At 37.0% G+C, this 25,259-nt stretch overlaps 1 protein-coding gene across 3 annotated transcripts; it reads right to left on the reverse strand.

Annotated features, from left to right (window-relative positions):
• Positions 1 to 9,524: 9,524 nt before the first annotated feature.
• Positions 9,525 to 23,891, reverse strand: LOC124887218. 3 transcript variants are annotated; one of them, XR_007044535.1, is made up of 4 exons: positions 19,944 to 23,891; positions 19,609 to 19,857; positions 13,767 to 13,832; positions 12,149 to 13,152 (listed from the first exon to the last, which is right to left on the reverse strand). XR_007044535.1 is itself a non-coding variant. In XM_047396429.1 (2 exons), the coding sequence occupies exon 2, from the start codon at positions 19,850 to 19,852 to the stop codon at positions 18,635 to 18,637; it is 1,218 nt and encodes a 405-aa protein (XP_047252385.1). In that variant the 5' UTR covers positions 19,853 to 19,857; positions 19,944 to 23,891; the 3' UTR covers positions 17,837 to 18,634. The 3 variants fall into 3 exon arrangements, 1 of the variants encoding a protein (XP_047252385.1); XR_007044536.1 differs by lacking the exons at positions 12,149 to 13,152; positions 13,767 to 13,832 and adding an exon at positions 9,525 to 9,829; XM_047396429.1 differs by lacking the exons at positions 12,149 to 13,152; positions 13,767 to 13,832 and having other exon boundaries at positions 17,837 to 19,857.
• Between the last annotated feature and the right edge of the window lie 1,368 nt (positions 23,892 to 25,259).

Raw genomic sequence — 25,259 nt, forward strand, 5'->3', positions numbered from 1 at the left:
GCATTTTAGTATGATTATGCATCTATATTCCCTTATTATGAGATTTAGACTCAGTAGAAGGCAGACAAGGTTAGCTTAAGGCTACTCATAGTCTTGAGCACCGTGTGACGTCTAGGGACCAGGTTTTAGGGCGTTACAACCATTCTGCAAGAGGTAGCCATTGTTTCCATTGTAGGGGTCTGTAAGATGTCAATGATACAGATCGAGATACTAAAGATGAAATATGCTAAGGAAACTAAGTATAGAAGATGCAAGAATAGAAGATAGGTAAATTGACATAAAAAACTACTAAGAATTAAGAACCAATGGGTGTATCAAACCTGAAAACCCTAACCTCAATAGATTCAAACACCAATTTCTACGTGAACCACAAGGGAATCGGATTCTTAAGCAACCCACATTTCTAAACAATGGTATCAACACAAGCTAATCCAAAATTTCAATTCACTCCTCGGAGCATTTATTCAAATATCATCAAAAGTTCCAAATGAAATGACTAAGGCATCTATTTATAGTGTTTGCCTTTGCCTAAAATAACCTATTACAAAAATAGCCCAAAAATGGATATGTTGGAAATAACCCACATGGGCTCTTCAAAGCATACTTCAAGCTCCAACCAATTATCTACACGTGGAATTGTGGGCTTAGGATCCTAAAAGGGGTCCACTAAATGCATCCTTAAGCTCTTGGCTTGATCATGGCTTGGACTTCTTTGTATTGGCCTCGGAAGATATAGTAAAAAGCTTTAAGGCTAATCTGGATCGTATCATCCTTCATTTCTTTAAAAAAGATTGGTCCTCCAAATCAAACCTTGCAAAACTAAAGAAAGGACAAACGAACACACACTCCTCATGGCATGAAGGTTAGAGTTAGTATAATCAAGCATAACATCATGCCAAAGTTGCACACACTTAAGATATAAGCATCAAAATGATCAATCAAAGGTGTATAATCCCAAAAAGTAAGAACTACTTGGCCATTCAAGAGATTTAGACAAAGGGGTATGTTAGAGGAACCATGGTAGTCAACCAACCGCTCATGAAGGTTCCCATGGGTTCCGAATCTCAATGAGCACCAAACCCCTCTATGACTCTCATTTTTGTTGGAGACCCTTCCCTTACACAACTTTGGCCTCTCAAGTAGATTAAAAATTTCCAAGAAAGACTTTCTGTCATAGGGATAAGTTCCAACACCCTCACCCATGGCCGAATTGTCTTCTTTCCCAATCACCAAGTGGTGCGGAGAAAAACCATCATATTTCAAATGATCACCATTATCAAAGGGGTAGAGTATCTATATACATGGGTTTAGGAAACACTTTATTCCTCCAAGATTACCACTAATACAATCATATGTTCCCTCTATACTAGCATGATCAACAATAAAAGCAATTATAGGGTCACTCCCATTTAATTAACCAATATTTTCAACATCACCATTCACTTGAGGACCTTTAAACACTTACAAACATTCCCAAGTGATGGGATAGGTTTACATACAAGTTGAACCTCATGACTTCTATAAGACAATGCACTATCACTCATCACAATGGCTTCAACACTAGGTAGACACAAATCGATCTTGCTGGAAGAGTCAATTTTTTCATCATTTGGATCAACTAGTGTATCCAAACTTTCAAGTTGTATATTATCATTATGAAGTAAAGAGACATTAGTCTCACCTTGAAGTTGTACTTAACACTAGAGTACAAGAGTTAGCTTTGTTACCTTAAAGTTCATTTAGAGTATGTTGACTCAAGGGGGCTTGACAATTTGGTGGATTGGGAAGGGTTGAGGTATTGGATGCTTAGATGATTTATCATATTGTCCGTCCTCATTGAGAGAGATCCTTCCATCCCTTCTATTCTTCCTTCCATTCTTTCCATTCTTTCTTTAAAAGATCCCAATCGGCTATCCATAGTATCAATAAGCCTTTCCATGAAAAAACTATCCCAACTAGGCATCTCACCTTCATCCACCATTGTAACTATCAAAAGAAATGCTAAATAAAAACAAAAGAAACAAACAAGTTAAAGGTTAGGAAATCAACCTCACAAGCTCTCAAAGTTCACAGCTTTGATTGTCACTCAATTGGTGTCACAAGTGTTGATAGCTCGTTTGTACTCTAATGAGATGACTTGGTACCAATTATGGCTTTAGGTCAGAATGAATATCTTTCACCATCTCCCTTTTTCATTCCTCAGTATGAGCAAGACTCCCCATTAATAACCTGCTAAGGGCGTCGGCCACCACATTTTCCTTGCCCGGATGATAGTGCAGGCTCATGTCATAATTCTCCAACAGTTCCAACCAATGCCTGTGCCTGAGATTCAGTTCTTTCTGCGAGAAAACATACTATAAACTTTTTTGGTCAGTGAAAATATCAACGTGTACCCCATAAAAATAATGGCACCAGATTTTAAGTGCAAACCCCACAACTGCTAACTCCAAGTCATAGGTGGCGTAATTTCGCTCGTGCACTTCAACTGCCTAGATGCATAAGCTTCCACCTTGCCACGCTATATAAGTACATACCCAAGTCCCACTTGGGATGCATCACAGTACACAACAAAACCCTCTGTACCCTTAGAAAGGGTCAAAACAGGTACAATAATTAACTTGTCTTTCAGTTTCTCAAAACTACTCTCACATGAGTTGGACTACACAAATTTTGCCTTCTTCTGAGTCAATTTAGTAAGAGGAGCACCTCCTTATGTTCCAGAACTACGTAGCCAGCGTAGGTTGAGACATCAACCTGCCATTTGAGGGTTAATGAGGTATCCTACCTGCCAGTTGAGGGTACCACCATTCTTATTCAGAGCACCTGCTAGATGAGGGTAACTCAGCTTGTCTTTACCCGTGGCACGGTACTGACAACCTTCCAAATGGGGTTACAGGTTGAGCCCTAATTCATTTAGAAAGAGGTATGCCAGTTAGATGATTAACTCCCACGGTCTCAGTTTTAGTCTTCAGAATAGAACTCAGTTCAGTTTTATAGAAATTAAGACTGTCAGACACAGTTACTTAGTTCAGTACAAAACTTAAAATAGTTCCACAGAATCAGAACTGTCAGATACAGTCACTCAGTTAACAGTAATACAGTATCAATAAACTCAGATATCAGTAAACCAGTAATTCTGAACACAGTATCCAATATTACCATGACCTCAGTTACAGTTTACGTATTTCATGCATGTACTCTCATTCAGTTATTTTTATGTTATTCAGTCAGTATTGTTCATGCATATGAACCCATGCATCTCAGCCTACCTCACTTAGCATACCAGTACATTCAAAGTACTGACGCATACCTTTCTTTTGCGCTATGATGTCTTATATCATAGGTTCAAACACACGGGCTCCCGATCATACTTAGTAGCCCGATCCATCAGCAGCAGACTAGTGGTGAGTCCTCATTGTTCGAGGACATATTTATTATTCCAGTATTTTAGCACTCAGTTTATTTCAATAGTCATAGTTAGTTGGGGACTTGTCCCATCAACTCCTTATTTAGACAGTAGAGGCTTTTCAGACATAGAGTATTTATAGACTGATGTTCAGTTTTGGTATTGATGTACCATATTCAGTATTTATTTACAGCTTTGAACCTTATGGCAAGTTTTTGCCTAATTTCTGCATAATTATAGTATAGTTATTCAGTTAATGCAGTAGGTACCAGTCATGGGTTAGTTTGTGGCCCTTTGGGATTATGAGCACCGTTTAGCGCCCAGGGTACAGACTCGGGGCATTACACCCAGCGAACCATACACCATAATAAAGTAAGAATGTTTTAAAAATGTGCCTTCCGAAATAGGAGAGGCTCACCAACTGTACACTTCTGTCTGACAAATCTACGATTTGATCCTGAAATATAGGGGGTCAATACAAATGTACTGGTATGTGAAACAACCCAAAATATCATGCGTTTATACAAAATAGGTAAGATTATTTCACAATAACAGTGAGCATTATATAAGTAAAAATACATGGGCATATTTAATAATTTCAAATCAATTCTTGACAACCTTGACTCACTATTTGTTATTCTTGTGAGCTAGTGGTACACCCTACAAATCTATAATTCCATGGGCTATGTGGAACCTGCCCTTGACTCAGTGGCCAAGCCTCCAATCTAAGTAACCGCTAGGATTGGAGTGGTGATACCCCGATGTGAGCACACCGCAGGAAATCCACCCATGTGAGATGTCCTAAATATCCTTTCCTATAGGATAATATATCATAAGTCCTGCATCAGCAACTACGGTTTCCAGTTATGAGCCCTTACACTCAAACACTTTCTTTGGATAACCAACTAGCTCTCTTAAGCCCAACTTTTAGTTCTTTAAAGTCATGGTTCATACTTTTAAAACGTTCAATACTTATTCCGTTAAGGGCATGTCATCATCGGGTATCGTCATACCCTGACTTATAAGTCAATCAATTCACATCATATTATATATGTAGCCCTTTTTCACCTATTATCATTGTTAATGACCACCCTTAGTTTTTCAACATTAAGTGAGAGAGAGTTATGCAATAGATTTTTGATTGAGTTTACATCAAAACACTCTTCTCTCAATAGTACAAACATAAGGTGGCCATGTCATATTTGCATTTCTCAAAACCAATGAAAATTGTTGATTTGAAAAAATGAACATTTATTATGTTAAAACACCCTCTCAACATGTCATACACAATATCAACCCATGATCATTAAACAAGCATTCACCCTTTAGTTTCCTTTTTAGAAAGTTCATGCCTTTAAACAACCCATAACACTTGAAATCGAAAATATCATGATGGGAGAGGGAGTTCTTTTTATCATTCATGCTCTTAATAAACTACCAAAACATAGATATATGGTTATATTCAAATTTTGTGAAATATGGTTCAAGAAAACATATAATTTCTTCAAAACAATTTCATGATACATACTTTTCAAGATAATTTCAAACCCTTCTATATAAACATGATTGGGGATCTTAAATCTTGATAAAAAAATAGTAAGACTTATGCCCATGGAGTTTAGGGTAGTCCCACATACCTTAGTGATGAAGAATTTGCGGAAGATTGAACCCTTGATCTTGAATGTTTAACCCTTAGTTGTTTTTCTTCTATTGTGTTCTTGAGAGATGAACTAGGGATTTAAGAGATTCAAAACATTACTAATGACCCTACTTTAATTTAAGGATTATTAGGGACGGTTTTGGAATGTAAAAAGTCTTGGTTGCCCTTAAAATGACTTAAAATGAAGTTTTTACGCCCTTGGACCATATGACATGCGGCGCATTGCCTATGGCCTAAGCTAGGCAGTGTATGCATTATCCATCGCCCAAAATAGTATGGGCGTTGCATTGCCCTTCGCCCAAAATGGGTTGGGCGATGCATTGCCCATGGCACAATAATTCCAGTAGCCTTAGGCGATTGCTAGGCCCTCCACTTTGCAAATTCATAACTTTTCTCTCGGGTATCGGATTAAGGAAAAATTGGTAGCGTTGGAGAGAGGACTCAAAGGAACTTTCATTTGATATATAGTAGGCCCCCTAATTCGTAATATATAAAAATTTATGATCGATGGAAGTTGACCTAAGTTTAGACGCTCACTAGAACTCAATCGATAGGAAAGCTTTCAACTCGCCTTTGAGTTAAGGGACCTCTATGATCTCAATTCATGCTCAACTAGATTCCCACATTACATAATTGAGTAACACACTAAATTTACATAGGATTTATTGGCCTTTGGAACTATTACGTGTAGGAATGACAGTTTACATTCTAGCTCGAATTGCGGGTTATTACATTGACGTTTTGGGAAATTACTTGTTTCCAATTTGTATTCAATCAATCTTCATGGAGGTGTGGTAATCGATTTTGGGTGAAAAAATATAAAGAATTGGACTCTTCAATTGTTCTATCAAGCTCAAGAGAGTTTGAATTTTCTTATGGTCCCCTCCTTGTACTTTTCCTTGTCTTCTTCTTTGAGAATATTCCCTTTTGATGCTTTTTAAATTTTTTCTTTGTTTGAAAGACTTGGAATATTTTTCGGAATATTCTTTGGACAAACAAGTACCCCACTCTCTCTCACCTCCCTTTTGGATCAAACACTCGCTTTAAGAATGTTCTTCTTCAACAATATATGAAGATTATGAAGAACACCAAGAACATTCAAAGTTGACCCTTAAGCAAATGACCTCGGAATTTGATTATTTTTAAAATCCCAAGCTCACGTTGAACTCCCAAACACAACCAGCATACTTTCAAGTCCAAACCCTTAACAACAACCTTCTAGATTTGAGATCCCACCTTCAAGTTTCTTTTACTCAACTCAACAATGGTGGATGACTCAAATCAACCCGGAATAAGCTCAAATTCGAGATCTAAAATCTATTAGTGTTAGGGAACAAGGACCTAACACTAGAAACACACAAAAGACACAAAAATTCAAAGATTCAAATCTCATCCTAGGGGTAAAAATGGAATACGACTTCTTTTTGAATTTTTCAGTTTTGACACTTTTTTTTGTGGATTTTCAAGATAACAAATCCAACATTGACTTCATAGGAACAAAATCAAGCTTGGTTATGATACCAAATGATACGGATCAAGATACTAAAACCGAAATAAGCTAAAGAAACTAAGGATAGAAGATTCAAAAATAGAAGATAGGTAAATCGACATAAGAAACTACTACGAATTAAGAACCAATGGGTGTATCAAACCCGAAGACCCCTAACTTCAATAGATTCAAACACCAGTTTCTAACATAAACATCAAAGGAATTAGATTTTCAAGCAACCCATATTTTTAAACAAAGGTATCAACACAAGCTAATCCAAGCTTGCAATTCACTCCTAAGAGCATTCATTCAAATATCATCAAAAATTCCAAATGAAATAACTAAGGCATCTATTTATAGTATTTGACTATGCCTAAAATAACCTATTACAAAAATAGCCCCAAAGTGGCTATTTTAGAGATAACCCACATGGGCTCTTCAAAGCATGCTCTAAGCTCCAAGCAATTATCCACACGTGGAATTGTGGGCCTAGGATCGTAAAAGGGGTCCACCAAATGCATCCTTGAGCTCTTGGTTTGATCATGGCTTAAACCTCTTTGCATTGGCCTCGGAAGATATAGTCAAAAACTTTAAGACCGATCCGGATCATATCATCCTCCCCTTCTTGAAAAAGATTAGTCCTCGAATCCAAACCTTGCAAAACCAAAGAAAGGACAAACGAACACACACTCCTCATGGCATGAGGGTTAGAGTTAGTACAATCAAGCATAACATCATGCCAAGGTTGCATACACTTAAAATATAACCAAGCATTAAAATGATCAATCAAAGGAGTGTAAACCCAAAAAGTAATAACTACTTGGCCATTCAAGAGATTTGGACAAAGGGGCATGTTAGAGGAACCATGGTGTCAATCAACCGCTCATGAAGGTTCCCATGGGTTTGAAATCTTAATGAGCACCAAACCCCTCTATGAATCTCATTTTTTTTGGAAACCCTTCCCTTACACAACTTTGGCCTCTCAAGTAGATTAGAAATCTCCAAGAAAGACTTTTTGTCATAGGGATGAGTTCCAACACCCTTACCCATGGTCAACTTATCTTCTTTCCCCAGCACCAAGTGGTGTGAAGAAGAACCATCATATTTCAAATGATCAATGGGATCAAAGGGGTAGAGTGTCCATGTATATGGGTTTAGGAAACACTTTCTTTCTCCATGATTACCACTAATACAATCATATGTTCATTCTATACTAGCATGATCAATAATAAAAGCAATTAGAAGGTCATCCCCATTCAATCGGCCAATATTTTCAATATTGCCATTCACTTGAGGTCCTTTAAACACTTCACAAACATTCCCAAGTGATGCGTTAGGTTCACACAAAAGTTGGTTCTCATGATTTTCACAAGAAAATGCTCTATCGCTCGTCACAATGGCTTCAACACTAGGTGGACACAAATTTATCTTGCTAGTAGAGTTGATTTTGTCATCATTAGCATCAACTAATGTATCCACACTCTCAAGTTATAAATTATCATTATGAAGTAAAAAGGTATTAGGCTTACCTAAAAATAAGCTATCATTAACACTTAGTTGGCTACTATCCTATTTACTATAGTGCAAGAGTTAGCTTTGTTACCTTGAAGTTCATTTGGAGCATGTTGACCCAAGAGAGCTTGACAATTTGGTGGATTAGGAAGGGTGGAGGTAGGGAAGCTTAGATGATCTATCATATTGTCCATCCTCCTTGAGAGAGATCCTTCCACCCCTTCTACATTTCCTTCCATTATTTCCATTCTTCCTTTAAAAGATCCCAATCAGCTATCCATAGTATCAATAAGCCTTTCCATTAAAGAACTAGACCAACTAGGCATCTCACCTCCATCCACCATTGTACCTATCAAAATAAATGCTAAGAAAAAACAAAAACTAAAATAAAAACAACAAACAAGTTAAAGGTTAGGAAATCAACCTAATAATCTCTCAAAGTTCACACCTTTGATAGTCACTCAGTTGGCGTCGCAAATATTGATAGCTCGTTTGTACTCCAATGAGATGACTTGGTACCAATTGTGGCTTGAGGTAAGAATGGATTCTTTTTTGAAGGACTCAAGGAAATCTTGTACAGACTTGAGCCAAAAAATGTTGCGATGAATCAAAAATGAGAAATGCACACAAGGAAAAGAGAAGCCGAAAGAAATATATTCAAAGAACTAATTCACAATTAAGTAGGTGATTACTAGTTGTTAATTAGAAATTAGAATCAAGAAATGGAAAATAAGAATCCAATAATAAAAAACTAAGAATCTAAATTTGAGCTTAAAGAAATTGTTCGGGTTGAGTGACGTGGCTGCCTAAAAAATGCCGTTGAATGTTGGTTGACGTTTTGGGAAATTACTTGTTTCTAATTTTTATTCAATCAATATTCATTTTGGAGGTATAGTAATCGGTTTTGAGTGGAAAAATACAAAGAATTGGACTCTTCAATTGTTCTATCAAGCTCAAGAGAGTTTGAATTTTCTTTTGGTCCCCTCCTTGTACTTTCCCTTATCTTCTTCTTTGAGAATATTTCCTGTTGATGGTTTTTGAATTCTTTTTTTCTTTGGAAGACTTGGGATATTCTTTGAACAAACAAGTACCACACTCTCTCTCACCTCTCTTTTGGATCAAACACTCACTTTTCGAATGTTCTTCTTCAATAATATATGAAGATTATAAAGAATACCAAGAACATTCAAAGTTGACCCTTAAGAAAATGACCTTGAAATTTGATGATTTTTTAAATTCCAAGCTCACGTTGAACTCCCAAACACAACCAACACATTTTCAAGTCCAAAAACTCAACAACAACTATAACACCCCACGAGTAGACCCTGAATGCCACACGGTGCTTACAGCCTCAAAGGATCACAAGCAAACCCATGAGCTGGTACCTGCTGGTGAGCACTGAATAAAATAACAAAGACATGTGTGGAACTTAACTGAAAAATGACATAAGGTTTTAACAACTAAAAATCAATACTGAATTATAGTTTTAAAATATCTGAAACATACTATCAATAGTGATAAAACAATTGATGATAATGACTGAAAATTGACTATCTGTCTGTACTAGTCTGAAAGCCTCGAAATTGACTAACTGTGGAGTTGATGGGACAAGCCCCCAACTAACTCCGACTGACTAAATAAATGAACTTTTGACATAACTAAATATGAGATAACTCATCCTCGAAGGATGAGGACTTACCCCTGTTGTTGTTCCTGATGCACTGGAAGGTCTAAGTATGGTTAGGGGCTTGAGCGTTCGAACCTATGATAAAAGCCATCATAGAGCAAGAAATGAGTATGCGATCAGTACTTTGAATTTACTGATACATTAGATGAGGTTAGGCTGAAATGCATGGGTTCATATACATGGAGTGGTAACTGACTGAATGTATTGATGAGATACTAAGTAAGAATGCATGAAAACTGGAAAGACTGAGAATGCATGACCAAGCATAAAACAAATTCTGAAATGATCTATAAACTGAAATACTGGTAATTGGATAATTGATATCTGAATGCTATGGTCAAGCAAACCTAAAACTGAAAACTGCACTGAATACTGGACTGAGATGGTGGGAGTTATCATCTAACCGACATGCCCCAAATGAGCTAAATGGGGTCCAACCTATAACCCCAGTTGGTAGGGTATCAGTGCCATGCCATGGGTGACTGATAGAACTGAATCTAGCTATTTATGGTGACTGAACTGAATCTAGTTGTTACAAGTTGGTAGGGTGTCCAACCATTAATACCATAAATCTAGCTGTTTATGGTGACTGACTGAACTGAAAATGCTCATAACTATCTTGAACCATTCTGTAGATACTGAATACTAGGTAAGCAGCTAGATTTTGGGCATTCAAAACTCTCGAGACTCGATAGCAATAACAAGAAGACTGTACCAAAACCTTAAGGACATGATATATACAAAAACATGACACTCAAGCCTATCATCATAACCACATATGCACCCCTAAACAAACACCCATAAAAGCATCTTCCTCATATCCTCTAAACCTCTATCATTAACAACTTTCATGCGCTACCCCAAGAAAATATACAAAATTTCAACTAACTATGACATATATCCAAAACTCGACCTCAACCTTATTTCACACTTATAGCCTTAGCTAAAACAAACATATAACAGTCTTTCATCAACAAGAAACGTTTACTCTCTCCCACCCAAACAATTATTCATCATCACTATCTTGACATAAGGAAAGGTCACTGAAGGTTAGGACATGAGGACCTGGAGCATGAATGAACACTATACATAGCTTGACACTAAACTGAGGCTTGATGAATAAAATATTAGCATCATGGATTTATTAAGAGATCTAAATGAAGGATATACATGGTACAATCTAAATTTTACTGATCATTAAGAGTGTAGCATGAGTATAGGAACTGAACATACTATAAAGCAGGAGTACATGAGTCATAATTTGCATTACCTGAGTTTAAAGTTCATAAATTTTGTGGAATATGATTCGTACTGCTGAATGAACTGGGACTCATTATACTAGGAAATGGGAAAGTACATAATTCTCTATTATATGCATGCCATGAACTATGATCACGAAACTGAAATGTAAGACATGAGTAGATATCGTGATGACTAAAAAATTTTGCATTGACATAAGGATGGTTCAGGCATCTTCCCTCTTACTGATGTTCTACAATATACTGCATCACTACTGGAATCTGAGAGCCTGACTTAGTTACTTATTCTATCATATCCCCTTAGCTTTAAGTCATCATTCTAAGTCTGTGAACCACTTAATAAACTTTAACTAAACTTTAACCACTCTACTCTAAATCCCGATATATAATAATACACATCAATACTAAACTCACCTTGAAAGACTGCACCTGAAAGTGTAAAACCCACTGTTAATATTTTCTTCTGAGATACAACTATTAACTTTTTCTATAGCCCCAAATATCATCACATTATAACTTAAGCATTGACTAACTTAGAATTTTCAGGAGTATCACCATACCATGAGTTCTCACCATCTAGTGCTTCAACTCTAATTTCTATTAGCTAAACCTTCAAAGATTCAAACTTAGATTCTAACACTTAATATGGATATCCCCAAACCCTTAATGAACTATACTAACCTCCTTCATAGCTTACTAATATCACATCTCTAAACTTATCTTTCTCCCTAAACCATGAGAATTACCGTTACACCTAGACATCCGACATCAACATCCTATAGCCCATAACTTAGCTGGTAAGAACGTCGATTACTGCATTACTAGCCTCATTCAAGCTTAGCACTCAAGGGTACTACATAAGCATACCAACTATTAAAACTTAGAAATAATACAATCCCATATCACCTTGGGTACACCTCTAGATCATACACACATAATCATACTTAATTTTGAATCAACAACTTAAATTCTTGCATGCACCGTTTCAAGCCTACTGATTCATTTTCATACAACTAGCCCCATGGATACATAATCTGCTCAATTTAGATAACACTATCCCCACTTTATTACTGCTAAACTTCTGGGTTCATGATTCTAACTCTAGATTATATGTTGTCATAGGATTCTGAGAAAGTATCTAAAAAAAATCTGACCCCTAAGTACTGAGGTATTACCCCTCCATTCGATGACTGGTTCATTAGGAAATGGAAACTGAACGACTCTATTTCTGCTATTAACTGAAGTAATTTTCTGGGACACTATAACCGGCCAGTTTCAGTATACCCATCTGACTATGATAGACTTACCCACTGGGGTAGACACTAAGAAAGGATCTACTAATATTTTGGGACTGACATCAAAATTAACAGCTATATAGGGGTTTATAAAAGAAAATAAAGCCCCGGGATCTAACAAAGCATAAAAATGAAGATGAAAGACCTGTAACGTACCCATGACAAAATTAGGAGAACATTCCTGATCAGGACAAGTTTGGAGTGCATATAATCTGACCTGGCATTGATCGCTGGTTGAACTGGAAGAGGTGCCCTGCTGAGTTGGGCGATCTGATGGGATTAGAGTACGATGGTGCTGACTCTGCTGACCAACCTTAGGACATTCTCTAGCTATGTGGTCTGGCTTTCCACATCCAAAACTCAAACCACTACTAGCCCTACACACACCCTAATGATTCCTACCATATTCTCCATAAAGTGGATTAGTACGAACACCCTTCCCACTACCCTGTGACTTAGAGCGTGGTGCTCTATCTTGACTGTTATTCCTAAACTTAGGCAATGACGCACTGGCTAGAGGTAAAACTAGGGATGGGAATTTTTGATAGAACTGGGAATGGTTGCCACCCTCTGACTTTAGCATAAAACTACCTGTTTTGTCCTTTTTTCTCTTTCTTTCTTTCTTTCTACGCTCTTATCCCTCAATCTGCTGAGCATAAACCATAAGTCTAGATAGGACAATAGTTTACTGATAGTTCTGAGCAGCTACTGAATGAGCTAAGGTAATGAAAGTAGCTCTGAATTTGGCGTGAGAGATATACTCATTCAGGGGATCTTCCTGAACAGGTGGAGGTGCGGGCTAATTCCCATTTCTCCTTTCGTTGTTCTTTCTTGAAGGCATTTTCTGTACATGAAATAAAGGACAAATTAGAAAGAGATTTTAAATAGAGCATCATGCTCTTTCGTACGACATGAATACTGAAAGAAGGAAAACTTTTTCTAAAATGTCTTGTAGCCTCTTGTCCATAAGTGTGGCGTGCTTCACACCCATGCACAAGACTCTACTCAATGAGACTTTCAGACTCCCTAGGACACTTTAAAACCTTAGGCTCTGATACTAAGTTTTTAACGCCTCAGGAGTACACCTTGGACGCCACATGGTGCTTACAGCATCGAAGGACCACAAGCTAACCCATAAGTTGGTACCTGCTGTGAGCACTGAATAAAATAACGAAGATATGTATAAAACTTTACTAAAAAATGCCATAATGTTTAACAAATAAAAATTAATATTGAATCATAGTTTTAAAACATCTGAAACATACTGTTCATTCTAATAAAATAATTGATAATAACGACTGAAAACTGACTATCTATCTGTACTAGTCTGAAAGCCTCTAAATTGACTGACTTTGGAGTTGATGGGGCAAGCCCCCAACTAACTCTGATTGACTAAATAAATAAACTACTGGCATAACTGAATATGAGATAACTCATCTTCGAAGGATGAGGACTCACCCCTGTTGCTGTTGCTGATGATACACTGGAAGGTATAAGTACGATTAGGAGCTTGAGTGTTCGAACCTATGATATAAGACATCATAGTGCAAGAAATGAGTATGCGATCAGTACTTTAAATATACTGGTACATTAGATGAGGTTAGACTGAAATACATGGGTCCATATGCATGAAGTGGTAACTGACTGAATGTACAGTATGAGATACTGAGTAAGAATGCATGAAAACTGGAAAGACTGAGAATGCATAAACAAGCATAAAATAAATTCTGAAATAATCTGTAAATTGAAATACTGGTAACTGAATAACTGATATCTGAATGCTATGGTCAAGCAAACCTAAAACTGAATACTGTACTAAATACTGGACTGAGACTGTGGGAGCTATCATCTAACCGACATACCCCAAATGAGCTAAATGAGGTCCAACCTGTAACCCCAGTTGGTAGGGTATCAGTGCCATGCCATAGGTACTAACAATGGCTGTGTGGATCCACTAATTGATGTCCCGAAGAATCAGGGTGTCAAGCCTAAACTGACGGGTAAACCCTGATAGGTAGTCAAGCCTAAACTGACGAGTGACTCCTCATATCCTACGCTGGCTACGTAGTTCTGGAATACAGAAACTGCTACTAATGACTCTTCCTAACTGATGAGAAAACCATCATCCCTGTATTCACTCAGTGCTAAATTCTACTCCCAATTAGAAGACACTGAATACTGGACTGAACTAAGTTTAACTATTTATGGTGACTGACTGAACTGAAAATGCTCATAACTATCCTGAACCATTCTGTATATAAGAGAGTTTAGGGTTACTTGAATAAAATTGGCGAATATGGGCAAATTATGCTCTTTCAGTAGTTTAATGTTATGTTTTCACGATTTGGGGAAATGGGAAAAGGACAGACTGCCCTTCTGTAATTTGAATTCGCAACTGGAACTCGAATTTGACCATTACAACAACGCAATGAGGTGACCATCATTATAGCCACCATAATGCGATGCAATCGCGGTGAGCTACTGTAATAAAAATCCAAACAGTCCAATCCTCGTCTGAAAAATCAAAAACTTTCCTGATACATGCTACTTACACCCCTGAACATGAATTAAATTAGAAATCTACTTCTCGGGGTCGGAAAGGTCACTTTAAAAATCAACAAAGTTAAGAGGCCAAAAATGAAACTAAGTCTCCAATACTTAGCCAAATTTTCAGGTTCTAAGCCTCTTGTACATGTACTGGGGGCTGAACTGAGCTAAGGCTAATACGGGGTATTACAAAAACCTTCCAAATTTGAGATCCCACCTTCAAGTTTCTTTTACTCAAGCTCAAAAATGGTGGATAACGCAAATCAACCTGGAATAAGCTCAAATTCGAGATCTAGTGTAACACCCCGTATTCAAGTACGTGTATTGGCGTATTCAAGTACGTGTGTTGATCTTATTTATATGGAATTAATTTTTTTTATTTTATTTATATCGAAATTTGCCCATCGATGGTTCCATGCGAAGGTTATTGAATAAGCTTTCCAACGATATAAAGATTTCCAAAAATGGATAGGTTTCGGATACAATCGAGCACGTTTGAAACTATAAAATGGTGGCTGGGATATTTGGGAATAGTAAATGTGCAGGAAAATTTCTTGCACACAAACTACTGAGACCAGCCGAATTTTTGGGTCAACTTTGAATGATCATAACTACCTTAATATAATTAACTGGGAGAGCTACGACCTATGAAAAGAAAGATCTCTGAGTATTCTTTCCAATGCAATTGGTTTCATCCAAATCCAATGTTTGAGTAAGGATTTATACTCATTTTACTTCAGCCTATCAAAACAGATTTTTAGGGTCAACTTCAAACAACCATAACTCCTTGTACAAGACGAACTGGGTGGCCTACTTTATATGAAATGAAATCCCTTTGAATTATCCTTCCAACGATACCAATTTCACCCAAATTCGATATTGGAGCAAAAAGTTATGGTCGATCTACTTTAGCTTATAAAAATAGTCCACCAAAGGACAGATTTGACATTATTTAAATTTTAAAGGCATTTTGGTCATTTTCTATTATATTATGGACGGGAATATGTGTATATATACATGTATATGAGTTCAAAAACTCATTTTCATAATCAATCATTGAGAAAGAACAAACCCTAGCCAAATTTGATCTTTAAATTACTTTTGATTCAACTGTAGAAATTCCAAAGTAATCCGATAACTACGTTTGTCATCTCGAGAGCTTCGAACGGCACCTATTATTTGTGCAAACAGGATTGCATAATCAAGAGGTGAATTCTAAGGTATGAATATTGTTTGCCTTTATTCTTTTCCATATGTATATGTGTGATAGAAGATTATATGTATTGGTTGTTATTGAAAGGTGATGGAAATAGGGTTATGGACTATTTTGCATGATTTGGTTGTATTGAATTGTGGAAGGTGGATATGGTAATTGAGTTATGGAAGGTGGATATGGTGATATACTATTGAATTGATGATTATTTATGTCTATGGCTCAATTTGATTTAATGGATTGGTTGGAAGGATAAATGAATCCAAACTTGATATTGGAGGATGTTGTATGAATATGCATGGCATGTGAATGTAATTAGAGTATAAGAGGGTTAAAGTGACACCCTTTATGGTGTAATTAAGGCTTACTACTTAACCACTAGTTTGGTGAATTCAAATAATTGAATTGTGACGTTTGGTTGCTAATACTAGATTGCTATATATGTTCATTGTAGATAAGTAATCCGAAAAGATGGGAAGTCCATTTGGGACTAGTATTGAAGGTTGACAATCAGGTATGTAAAGCATACTCTATACCATATATTTGGCATGAAAGTGAACAATTGTTCTATTAAGAAAGTTTCCAAAGTTATTCAATAACATGTGATCCATAATGGTTTTGTATGATGTCCTACGTTACCAATGAACTTGTTTCCACCCTACAAGATGTCAAGACATTCCAATACTTACTTGTTTTCCAAATCTTACATGTTTATTGCACTAATGAATGTCAGAAGGTATCCGGTTACTCAAACAAGATCCATGTGCTATTAAGACTCCAAAACGTTTCATTGATATACTAATAAGTTCCTACTTCATTGTTATGGCATTGATGACTCCAAAACACTTCATTGATGTGCCAATGAGTTCTTACTTCATCGTTATTGCATTGATGGTCTATTTATATGTCTCTTATTAATGTATCATTGTTTCAAAGTATCAAAAATACGGTGGCGACCGAAATAACAATCTCAAAGATTAATTGAACTAAGTGATGGAAGTTCTCTCTTATCGGGTGGTATCCCAGGGGCATAAGCCTATCATGGGTCGATCCCTATTTATGTGTTTATGGGTGGTATCCCAGGGGCATAAGCCTATCATGGGTCGATCCCATTTGATATGTACTGGAGGCAGCCTAATGGTCACAGTACAGTACAGTAATGATTACAAAGATGATAAGAACGAAGGTAAAGTGATTGAATAAATACAATGTACAGGTTGTCACAAGTTCTAGCAAGTGTGGTCCACTCCTATTATGATTTATTCACTTGTTTCTGATTTTTATTGAGCTCCTATATCATATGTGATTATCTACAGTTTTACATACTCAGTACATATTTTGTACTGACGTCCCCCATGGGGGACCTGCATTTCATGCTGCAGGCACAGGTACCTCAGCTCATTCACCGCACAAGTAGGAGCCAGGATATCCAGCTGCTTTTGGTGAGCTCCAGTTTACTCCGGGGCTTTCTGTGTCATATCTAGTCACTTTTGGTATTGTATAGAAGTTAGTTATATGGTGGGGTATGTCCCGACCTTAGTTAAACTTTGTGTATTGTCTAGAGGCTTTGTAGACCTAATGTACAGTCAAGGTGGTGTTTTGTTAATAGACGTGATGGCTCCAACGACCAAGTATTGTATATACATATATATATGTGTGCTCGAGCTTATACAGGTGATTATTTCCTTTTATATGCGACATGATGCTGTCCGAATTTCGTGTTGTCATAGAGGTATGAATGGGAAGTATAAGGTGATGAGCTGGTTCTCTCGGGCCTCCTTGGTTACGGGTGCTAGTCCGCCCCAATAGGATTTGAGGCGTGACATCTAGACTCTATTAGTGTTAGGGAACAAGGACCTAATACTAAAAACACACAAAAGACATAAAAATTCCAAGATTCAAAGTCTCAACCTAGGGGTAAAAATGGAATATGACTTTTTTTTTGAATTTTTCAGTTTTGACACTTCTTTTTTTGTGGATTTTCAAGATAACAAACCCAAGATTGACTTCGTAGGAATGAAATCAAGCTCTGCTATGATACCAAATAATATGGATCAAGATACTAAAATCGAAATAAGCTAAGGAAACTAAGGATATAAGATGCAATAATAGAAGATAGGTAAATTGACATAAGAAACTACTATGAATTAAGAACCAATGGGTGTATCAAACCCCAAGACCCCTAAATTCAATAGATTCAAACACCAATTTCTTACGTGAACCTCAAAGGAATCGAATTCCCAAGCAACCCACATTTCTAAACAAAGGTATCAACACAAGCTAGCAATTCACTCCTAAGAGCATTCATTCGAATATCATCAAAAGTTCCAAATGAAATGACTAAGGCGTCTATTTATAGTGTTTGCCTTTGCCTAAAATAGCCTATTGCAAAAATAGCCCAAAAGTGGCTATTTTGGAAATAACCCACATGGGCTCTTCAAAGCATGCTCCTAGCTCCAAGAAATTATCAACACATGAATTGTGGGCTTAGGATCCTAAAAGAGGTCCACCAAATAAATCCTTGAGCTATTGGCTTGATCATGGCTTGGACCTCTTTGTATTGGCCTCAGAAGATATAGTCAAAAGCTTTAAGACTGATCCGGATCGTATCATCTTCCCCTTCTTGAAAATGATTCGTCCTCATGGCATGAGGGTTAGAGTTAGTATAATCAAGTATAACATCATGCCAAGGTTGCACACACTTAAGATATAACCAAGAATCAAAATGATCAATCAAAGGTGTATAACCCCAAAAAGTAAGAACTACTTGGTCATTCAAGAGGTTTGGACAAAGGGGTATGTTAGAGGAACCATGGTAGTCAATCAACCGCTCATGAAGGTTCCCATGAGTTCCAAATCTCAATGAGAACCAAACCCCTCTATGATTTTTATTTTTGTTGGAAACCCTTCCCTTACACAACTTTGGCCTCTCAAGTAGATTATAAATCTTCAATAAATACTTTACATCATAGGGATAAGTTCCAACACCCTCACCCATGGTCGGCTTGTCTTCTTGCCCAAGCACCAAGTGGTGTGGAGAAGAACCATCATATTTCAAATGATCACCGGGATCAAAAGGGTAGAATGTACATGTACATGGGTTTAGGAAATATTTTCTTCCTCCAAGATTACCACTAATACAATCATATGTTTCCTCTATACTAGCATGATCAACAACAAAAGAAATTAGAGGGTCACTCCCATTCAATCGACCAACATTTTCAACATTACCATTCACTTGAGGTCTTTTAAAAACTTCACAAACATTCCCAAGTAATGGGCTAAGTTCATACACAAGTTGGTACTTGTGACTTTCACAAGACAATGCACTAATGGCTTCAACACTAGGTGGACACAAATCGATCTTGCTAGAAGAATCAATTTTTTCATCATTAGGATCAACTAGTGTACCCACACTCCAAAGTTGTATATTATCATTATGAAGTAAAGAGACATTAGGATCACCTAAAAATAATCTATCATTCACACTTAGTTGGCTACTAGCCTCATTCACTAGAGTGAAAGAGTTAGCTTTGTTACCTTGAAGTTCATTTGGAGCATGTCGACTCAAGGGAGCTTGATAATTTGGTGGATTGAGAAGGTTGGAGGTAGGGAAGCTTAGACGATCTATCATATTGTCCATCCTCCTTGAGAGAGATCCTTCCATCCCTTCCATTCTTCCTTTCATTCTTTCTTCAAAAGATACCAATCGGCTATCCATAGTATCAATAAGCCTTTCCATGAAAGAACTAGCGCAACTAGGCATCTCACCTTCATCCGCCATTATACCTATCAAAAGAAATGTCAAACAAAACAAAAAAAACAAACAAGTTAAAGGTTAGAAAATTAACCTCACAAGCTCTCAAAGTTCACACCTTTGATTGTCACTCAATTGGCGTCGCAAGCGCTGATAGGTCGTTTGTACTCCAATGAGATGACTTGGTACCAATTGTGGCTTGAGGTTAGAATGTATTCTTGTTTGAAGGTCTCAAGAAAATCTTGTACGAACTTGAGCCAAAAAAATTTGCGATGAATCAAAAATGAGAAAAACACACAAGTAAAAGAGACGACAAAAGAAACGTATTCAAAGAACTAATTCATAATTAAGTAGGTGATTACTAGTTGTTAATTATCATTTAGAATCAAGAAAGGGAAACTAAGAATCAAATAAAAGAAACTAAGAATCTAAATTTGAGCTTAAGGCAATTGTTCGGGTTGAGTGATGTGGCTGCCTAAAAAATGACATTGAATGTTGGTTGACGTTTTGGGAAATTACTTGTTTCTAATTTGTATTCAATCAATCTTCATTTTGGAGGTGTGGTAATCGGTTTTGGGTGGAAAAATACAAAGAATTGGACTCTTCAATTGTTCTATCAAGCTCAAGAGAGTTTAAATTTTCTTGTGGTCCCCTCCTTGTACTTTCCCTTGTCTTCTTCTTTGAGAATATTTCCTTTTGATGGTTTTTGAATTCTTTATTTCTTTGGAAGACTAGGGATATTCTTTGGACAAATAAGTACCACACGCTCTCTCACCTCTCTTTTATATGAAACACTCACGTTTTGAATGTTCTTCTTCAACAATATATGAAGATTATGCAGAACACTAAGAACATTTAAAGTTGACCCTTAAGCAAATGACCTCGGAATTTGATGATTTTTGAAATTCCAAGATCATGTTGAACTCCCAAACACAACCAGCACGTCTTCAAGTACAAAACCTAACAACCTTCCAAATTTGAGATCCCACCTTCAAGTTTCTTTTACTCAAGCTCAACAATGGTGGATAAATCAACCCAGAATAAGCTCAAATTTGAGATGTAGACTCTATTAGTGTTAGGGAACAAAGATCTAACACTAGAAAAACACAAAAGACACAAAAATTCCAAGATTCATAGTCTCAGTCTAGGGGTAAAAATGGAATACGACTTTTTTTTTTGAATTTTTCAGTTTTGACACTTCTTTTTTTGTGGATTTTCAAGATAATAAATCCAAGATTTACTTTATAGGAACGAAATCAAGCTCGGCTCTGATATCAAATGATACAGATCGAGATACTAAAACTGAAATAAGTTAAGAAAACTAAGGATAGAAGATGCAAGAATAGAAGATAGGTAAATTGACATAAGAAACTACTAAGAATTAAGAACCAATGGGTGTATCAAACTCGAAGACCCCTAACTTCAAAAAATTCAAACACCAATTTCTTATGTGAGCCTCAAGGGATTCGGATTCCCAAGCAACCCACGTTTCTAAACAAAGGTATCAACACAAGCTAATCCAAGCTTGCAATTCACTCATAAGAGTATTCATTCAAATATCATTAAAAGTTCCAAATGAAATGACTAAGGAATTTATTTATAGTGTTTGTCTTTGCCTAAAATAGCCTATCACAAAAATACCCCAAAAGTGGCTATTTTAGCCACATGGCCTCTTCAAAGCATGCTCCAAGCTCCTCACAATTATCCACACGTAGAATTGTGAGTTTAGGAGCCTAAAAGGGGTCCTCTGAATGCATCCTTGAGTTCTTGGCTTAATCATGGCTTGGGCCTCTTTGTATTGGCCTCGAAAGATGTAGTCAAAAGCTTTAAGGCCGATTCAGATCATATCATCGAGGATGGTATGTAGTATTGTAATGTAATTGAGTACCCAGTACTCTAAATAGAGATTGCCAAAAGTTATTGAGAAACAACCTATATTTTTCATTGACAATAGACTCAGGTAAACCATGTAAGCTATAAATATGTTTGAAGAACTCATAAGCCATAGTCACCACTGCATAAGGATGAAACAAAGTCATGAAGTAAGAAAATTTACTTCTTCTGTCCACAATAACCAAAATAGTGTCCTTGCCTTAAGACTTAGGCAAATCACCAATAAAGTTCATTGTAATATGCCTCCATGCTTGATCAAGGATGGATAAGGGTTGTAAGAGCCCAGGGTAGTGCACATGCTCACCTTTGTTCCTCTAGCAGACTTCACAAGCAGCTACATAGTCATTTACCATTTGTCTCATTCCTGGCCAACAAAAGACAAGAGATAGTCTCCTGAAAGTGCCTACTTGCCGCGAATAACCACCTACTGGTGAGTCATGGAAAGTAGAAATCAATTGTTGCCTCAGTTCACCAGTCGTACCAATATAAAACTTCCCTTTTTTTCTTAAAACTCCAAAAGAATAATGATAGAGATGAGGCCCTAGTTAGTTAGTTGTAGCTTCAGCAATCATTTCCTCAGCTAGTACATCTCCTTCATAGCTGTTACTTATTTTAATCATCCACTTCAGCTCTATCATACTGATAGCTTTGAACTGCCCTTCCTCTATAAGGCTGAGTTCTTGCCCTTTATCCACTTCAAATTGCCTAGATAAGGCATCAACTACTTTATTCTCAACTCTTTTTTTGTATTGCACTGAATAGTCTAGGCGCAACATCTTTATGAGACTCTTTTGTTGTATGGCTGTGGTGATCTTCTGCTCCCATAGAAACTTCAACCTATGATGGTCTGTCTTGACAGTGAAATGCTTGTACTGGAGGTAGTGCCTCTATTTATCCATAACACTTAGAAGAGCCATATATTTTTTCTCATAAATGGATCTACCTCTGTGTTTGAGAGATGACACTTTATTGAAATAGGCAATTGGCCTATCACCCTACATCAACACTGCATCAATCCCACCTTGGATGACATCTGTTTCTATAGTAAATTCTCTTGAGTAGTCAGGTAATGCTAGTACAAGGGTGTTGGACATAAACCTCTTCAATGTCTCAAAAGATAAGGTAGAATCTTCATTCCAATGGAAGGAATCCTTCTTCAGTAACTCAATAAGAGGCCTGCTTTCATAATTCTTTACATATTTTCTATAGTAACCAGTTAGGCCAAGAAAGCCCCTCAGTGCTCTGATGGTGGTTGGTCTTGGCCAATTCAACATGGCTTGAATTTTGCTGGGATCAGTTGCTACTCCACTTCAGATATTATGTGACGAAGATATTCTGAGTAGGTTTGAAATACCTGATTCATCAAAGTTTGAAAGATAGTTAGTACATTGGTTAGCCCAAAGGGCATGACCTTTAACTCATAATGACCCATGCGAGTCCTAAATAAAGTTTTAAGAGCACCTTCCACCTTCATCCTAATTTAATGGTAACCAGCTCTCAAGTCTACCTTAGAAAAAATTATTGAATCTTGAAGCTCATCTAGCAGGTCATCTGTAACACCTTGCATTTCTAGCTAGAATGAAAAACATTATTTCTATGCATAGATGATCTAAAATCCATAAATCTTACGCAAATTTTTGATGTTAATCAATTATGTAGTGTGGAAAATTGAATGAGCTTTCCGTCGATATAAGATTCGCCCAAATCCAATACCCGTGCAAGATGTTATGGCTAATTTAAGTCCTAATCGTAAAACACCATCATTTTGGTGCTTGGCGCGTCGCAGAGGTGGTCTATTTAACAATTGTCAAATCCCAGTAGCCTAGCGTGATTATGGTATGTCGCGCTAAATTTCCAGGTCCCAACCAGTGGGACAACGTGATAGCTTCGCATCGCGGTGACCCCAAGAATCCCATTCGTCAATTCCCAGTGAGCCACCGCAATAGTGGCGCGTCGCGGTGGCCCATAAAATCGGGCTCCCAGTTATATTTTATTCCATTTCATTAAGGGTATATTGGGTAATTTCCCCCCTCCTTGTTAGCTTAAACACGAGATTTTTCTCCTAAGTGGCCACATTATTCATAGTTTCTTCAAAAATTCAGAAGAACACTCTCTAGGGTTTTAAACAAAAAACCCAAATAACTCAAGATTCAACCGTGGGTTTTCAAAACTGATTGAAAATTTTGAATCCCCAAACCGTAGGCTTCAAGAATCATCCATCAAATTTCTAAATTGAGGTACGTGGGGTTTATCCTAAAACTACATGGGCTTGTTGAAAACACCCAATTATGATTTAAAAATCATCAAGCATGAATTTGTTAAAGGGGTTTTGAGATCCATGATTTTATTATGCTTTATGCATGTTTAATGATATTGTTGTTTTGGCCTTTAGGCCTTATCTCCTTATATTGATTTACACATATATATGTGTGAAACTTGAAATTGAAGATTTGTTGAGAGCACAAATAATGAAAAATCCCTCTCTTGTGTTAACCTTATGTTTATGATCTTATGGTGATTGATTGAAATGCATGATTTATGGCTTGAAAATACTTTACTCAAATACCATAGTATTTTGAGCACGATTTAGAGATTTAAGAGAGGGAGTTTCTTGATGTAAATATATTTTTGCATGTGATTGAGAACTTTGACATGACCACCTTGCGTATTTGAAATGTTGAAAAAGAGAGTTTCCTGCATATGCTTTCATGAGCTTTAGGAAAGAGTTCTTTGAAATGATTTATTGATATGGTGGTCCCAAATTTATGTTTTGAAAACAGAGATTGAAATATGCTAAAAATGGCTCAGATATGTGACTTGCAAGTCAATGGTATGACGATACCATATAAATGTATGCCATAACAGAGTTAAGAGTTTTCAGAATATGTTTTCAGAGAGTGCTTGTCTTAAAGAGTTAAAAATGGGCATAAAGAGAGTTAGGTGGTTGCCTGAAGAGGGCTAGAGTACAAATAACGGTTAGCCTAAAATCGTGATTTGCCGATCTGGGTATATTATTTTTACGCTGGCGACGGTTGTGTGGCGTAGCAGAGTCAGAGACTCCAACCCTTGCGGCACACTTGGGTTGGAGGCTTCCCCGCCGAGTCAATGGCGGATTCCATATAACCCATGGAATTTCAGAGTTGTAGGGTATACCACCTAGCGCAGAAGTAAAACAAAGAGTATCACAGAGTTCAGATGATTTTTCAGAGTCTTTCGAAAATGCCTATGAGTTTTCTTACTATATGATATGTTTATGAACTATTTTAAATTGCTCTCATATATGTTGAATATAAATTATTATTTTGGATTTAATCTGCGTACCAGTACATTTGTATTGACCCCCAACCTTCCAGGTTCGAAGGCTCAGTCTAAGGGTCCAGCTAATCAGTAGAGTATTCCAGAGAGAAGTGATCCATGCAGTGGTGAACCTTCTTTGCTCCAGAAGGCCTGTTATTTCAGATTATGTTTTTCCGTTGTCTTGGTCTACTAGGGGTCTTGTCCTAGTTTTCAGAACAGTTTTGAGATGTAGTAGAGATTTCGC

Source organism: Capsicum annuum, chromosome 9 (genome assembly GCF_002878395.1).
Source record: "Capsicum annuum cultivar UCD-10X-F1 chromosome 9, UCD10Xv1.1, whole genome shotgun sequence".
NCBI lineage: Eukaryota > Viridiplantae > Streptophyta > Magnoliopsida > Solanales > Solanaceae > Capsicum > Capsicum annuum.